The following is a 2674-nucleotide window of genomic DNA, read 5'->3' on the forward strand; positions in this document are numbered from 1 at the left end:
GGGCAGGACCCGCCACTGAGGCAGGGAGCGGCCCGGGACAGGCAAAACAATGGGGATTTTTGGGCTACCAAGTGCCTGCTGTCCCAGCCACGGATTTCAGGTTGCTTCAATGGCAAGCAGTGCCCGTCTGACCCACAATAACAAGAGACAACCTCATTTACTGAGGTTGTACTTCTGATCAGTCAGCAGGGAGCGCAGGGAGGCCAACCCACAGGAGACCACTTGCCCTGAGGCAACCCCGTTCCTGTGGAGGTCCCTGGCATCTTAGAGGGGCTGCCCTCCACAGCCCAGAGCTCCCTGTGGGTGGGAAGGAGTTTTCCAGACTCACACCCACGGAGCTGACTCCCAACACAACCCCCTGGGACAAGGGTGGGTCCCATCATCGATGCTGGGAAACCGTCTCCTCCCATCCTGGGCTTGCCACTCCAGCAGATTTTGGTTCCATTCAGTCACGGCCACTTTCACCCCACACGGCAGAGCTCAGTGACATGGCAGTGAACTCACACAACCCCAGACAGTGCTGACATGAGCCCAGCTGGTCACCACTGCCACACACGTCCACTCGGATCAGTGCCCTGGGAGAAGATAAAGCAATAGCAAAAGCAAAAAAGACCAAGGGAGGGATGCCCTTCCCATATCAATCGCGGGCAAATTAATTCACTTCCCTGCAGAAGAACTAATTTTAGGTCATTTAGAGATTCACAGCGTGACTCTGGGGGAAACTAAAGATATCTGTCAGGGAACGAACACCTTGTTAGTCAGGCTAATTCCCAAGCTGTGATCAAAATTACAGGGTGACAAAAGCCACAAAGGCTTTGTGGCTTTTCCCTCCGTGCAGCCCCAGCCACTGCTCCCTGAAGACACCTGGCAGCCAAAAGACACCGTTTTTAGCCACACAAAGAAGCTGCTAATGCAATGCTGGAAGCCTTGAATTATGGCTCTCAAGAAACCGGATTCTATTCTATTATCCCCTATTTATGTGGTTCCCAGGGACCTTTTTCTGGAAGTATTAGCTGCTGGAAAGGAAAACATGAACCACAGACAGGATAAATGCAGCAAGCTGTTGTTACTCAAGGACAGAACGAGGAGCTCTGCATCTTGTCTTGGACAAGAGAACCTTCTCCAGGCTTGCAGCCAAGTCCCAGTGAAGCACCCAAGCACCGGGAGCAAGCCCTGAACCCACGAGAAAAACCACCTCCTAGCTCTTGGTCACAGGCACAGCCCCACTGGTGAACCCCGTGGAGATCTGCGAGGACAAATCTTTCCTCCTTTTTACTCCTTTCTTCCCATTCACTCCTGCTGCCACTGACACTGCTTTTGGTGGAAGAGACACTGCAGAGAGCTGTAGCTGCTCAGCTACGGACACTCTTCCCTGTTTTCTGTGCTGCCAGTGCTGGGGAGCTCTCCAAGGGCCTGCAGACCCAACTGGAGCTGCTGAAGACGGGCTGCACTCCTGTCAGCCCTGGCACAGCCAGGCTTGCTGTGTCCTCCCAGGGCTCTGCCAAACCCAAACTACTCCTACCACCGCAGCATCCAGGGAAGGGGCCTCTGGGAGGGGCTGGGGTCCCTTTCTGCTGGACATGCAAAAATTCGTGTGGGAGAATGGAAGCTGAGTGACATCTGCTCCTAATAACCAATCACCTTAATTTACCTGCGTTGCTTAAGCACCCCATAGACTGCCGAGTTAATTATATTGATTTATGCTAAGCACTCGATTTAAATTGCGCCGCTGATGCACGCTCAGGGAACCATTTATCCAGGGCAAGGCACTCGCTGCAGGTTTGCAGCTTTCTCTGAACCACACTGCTGCTGGTGACCCAGGGCTCTCTGAAACTCTCATCCTGCAGGGACAGAGGCTGCAGCTGGCTGGGGGTAAACCCCTTCTCCCAGCAAAGAGGAGAGGAGCGACAGCAAAGGTGAATCCATGTTGCTGTGCAGCTGTTTGCGAGTTTTAGCTGCTCTGAGGGGCTGGGCTTTATTCTCCTCCTCTCTGGACAGCAGCAGATGAAAGGAACCACGGGCATCCCTCCTGCTGCCAGGCTCCTGCACTGGCTCCGCTTGGAACACGGGGCAGGGGGCAGAAGCTCCCATGACAATGACGTAATTTCAAAGCAACCAACACAGAGTCGATATTCTGAGCCTGGTTTTGATCCCCACCCACTAACCAAGCACCCTGCCAGCACCTGGGGAGCTGTTAAGTGATTTCACTGGGCTGGAAGGCAGACAAGAAGCGATGCTCACACAGGTGCCTGGCTGAGCCCAGCCCTCAGTGTGCCAAATCCCACCTGCTGTGGGCTCTCAGGAACCAGCCTGGGGGAGGTTCCGGGATGGCTGCTCCGGGGCGTCTCCCCCAGGCTGCAGGACAGGACTGATCTCACCTGCAGCCACGTGGAACACCAGCATGGGAGTGTTGGCCTGGTCTCCAGATGCTCTTAACGAGCTTCACTGGAGCCATCAACATTTTTAAGGCAAGGTCAATCTCCTCTGAGGCAGACAGCACAGACCAGACAGACGAATCCCATCCCGGGGCTACTTTTGCCTCTGCCTTACCACAAAATGAGCTTAAAGGACCACCCTGGATACCTCAGTGGTGTCAGCCAACATTACTTACACCCACAAAGAGCAAAGCAAAACCCCAGGCTGGGGCTGAGAGAGGGGCCAAGCCCAGTTTGAA

General features: G+C 54.4%; 1 protein-coding gene across 1 annotated transcript in view; it reads right to left on the reverse strand.

Annotated features, from left to right (window-relative positions):
• Positions 1–2674, reverse strand: part of MAPK4 (mitogen-activated protein kinase 4) — a 20966-nt gene that overhangs the window by 7754 nt on the left and 10538 nt on the right. Inside the window, exon 4 of the mRNA XM_017734316.1 lies at positions 1403–1450. Coding sequence (XP_017589805.1) covers positions 1403–1450 — 48 coding nt within the window. The remainder of the gene's footprint in view (positions 1–1402; positions 1451–2674) is intronic.

The sequence above is a fragment of the Corvus brachyrhynchos genome, unplaced genomic scaffold, assembly GCF_000691975.1.
Source record: "Corvus brachyrhynchos isolate BGI_N302 unplaced genomic scaffold, ASM69197v1 scaffold285, whole genome shotgun sequence".
NCBI classification, from domain to species: domain Eukaryota; kingdom Metazoa; phylum Chordata; class Aves; order Passeriformes; family Corvidae; genus Corvus; species Corvus brachyrhynchos.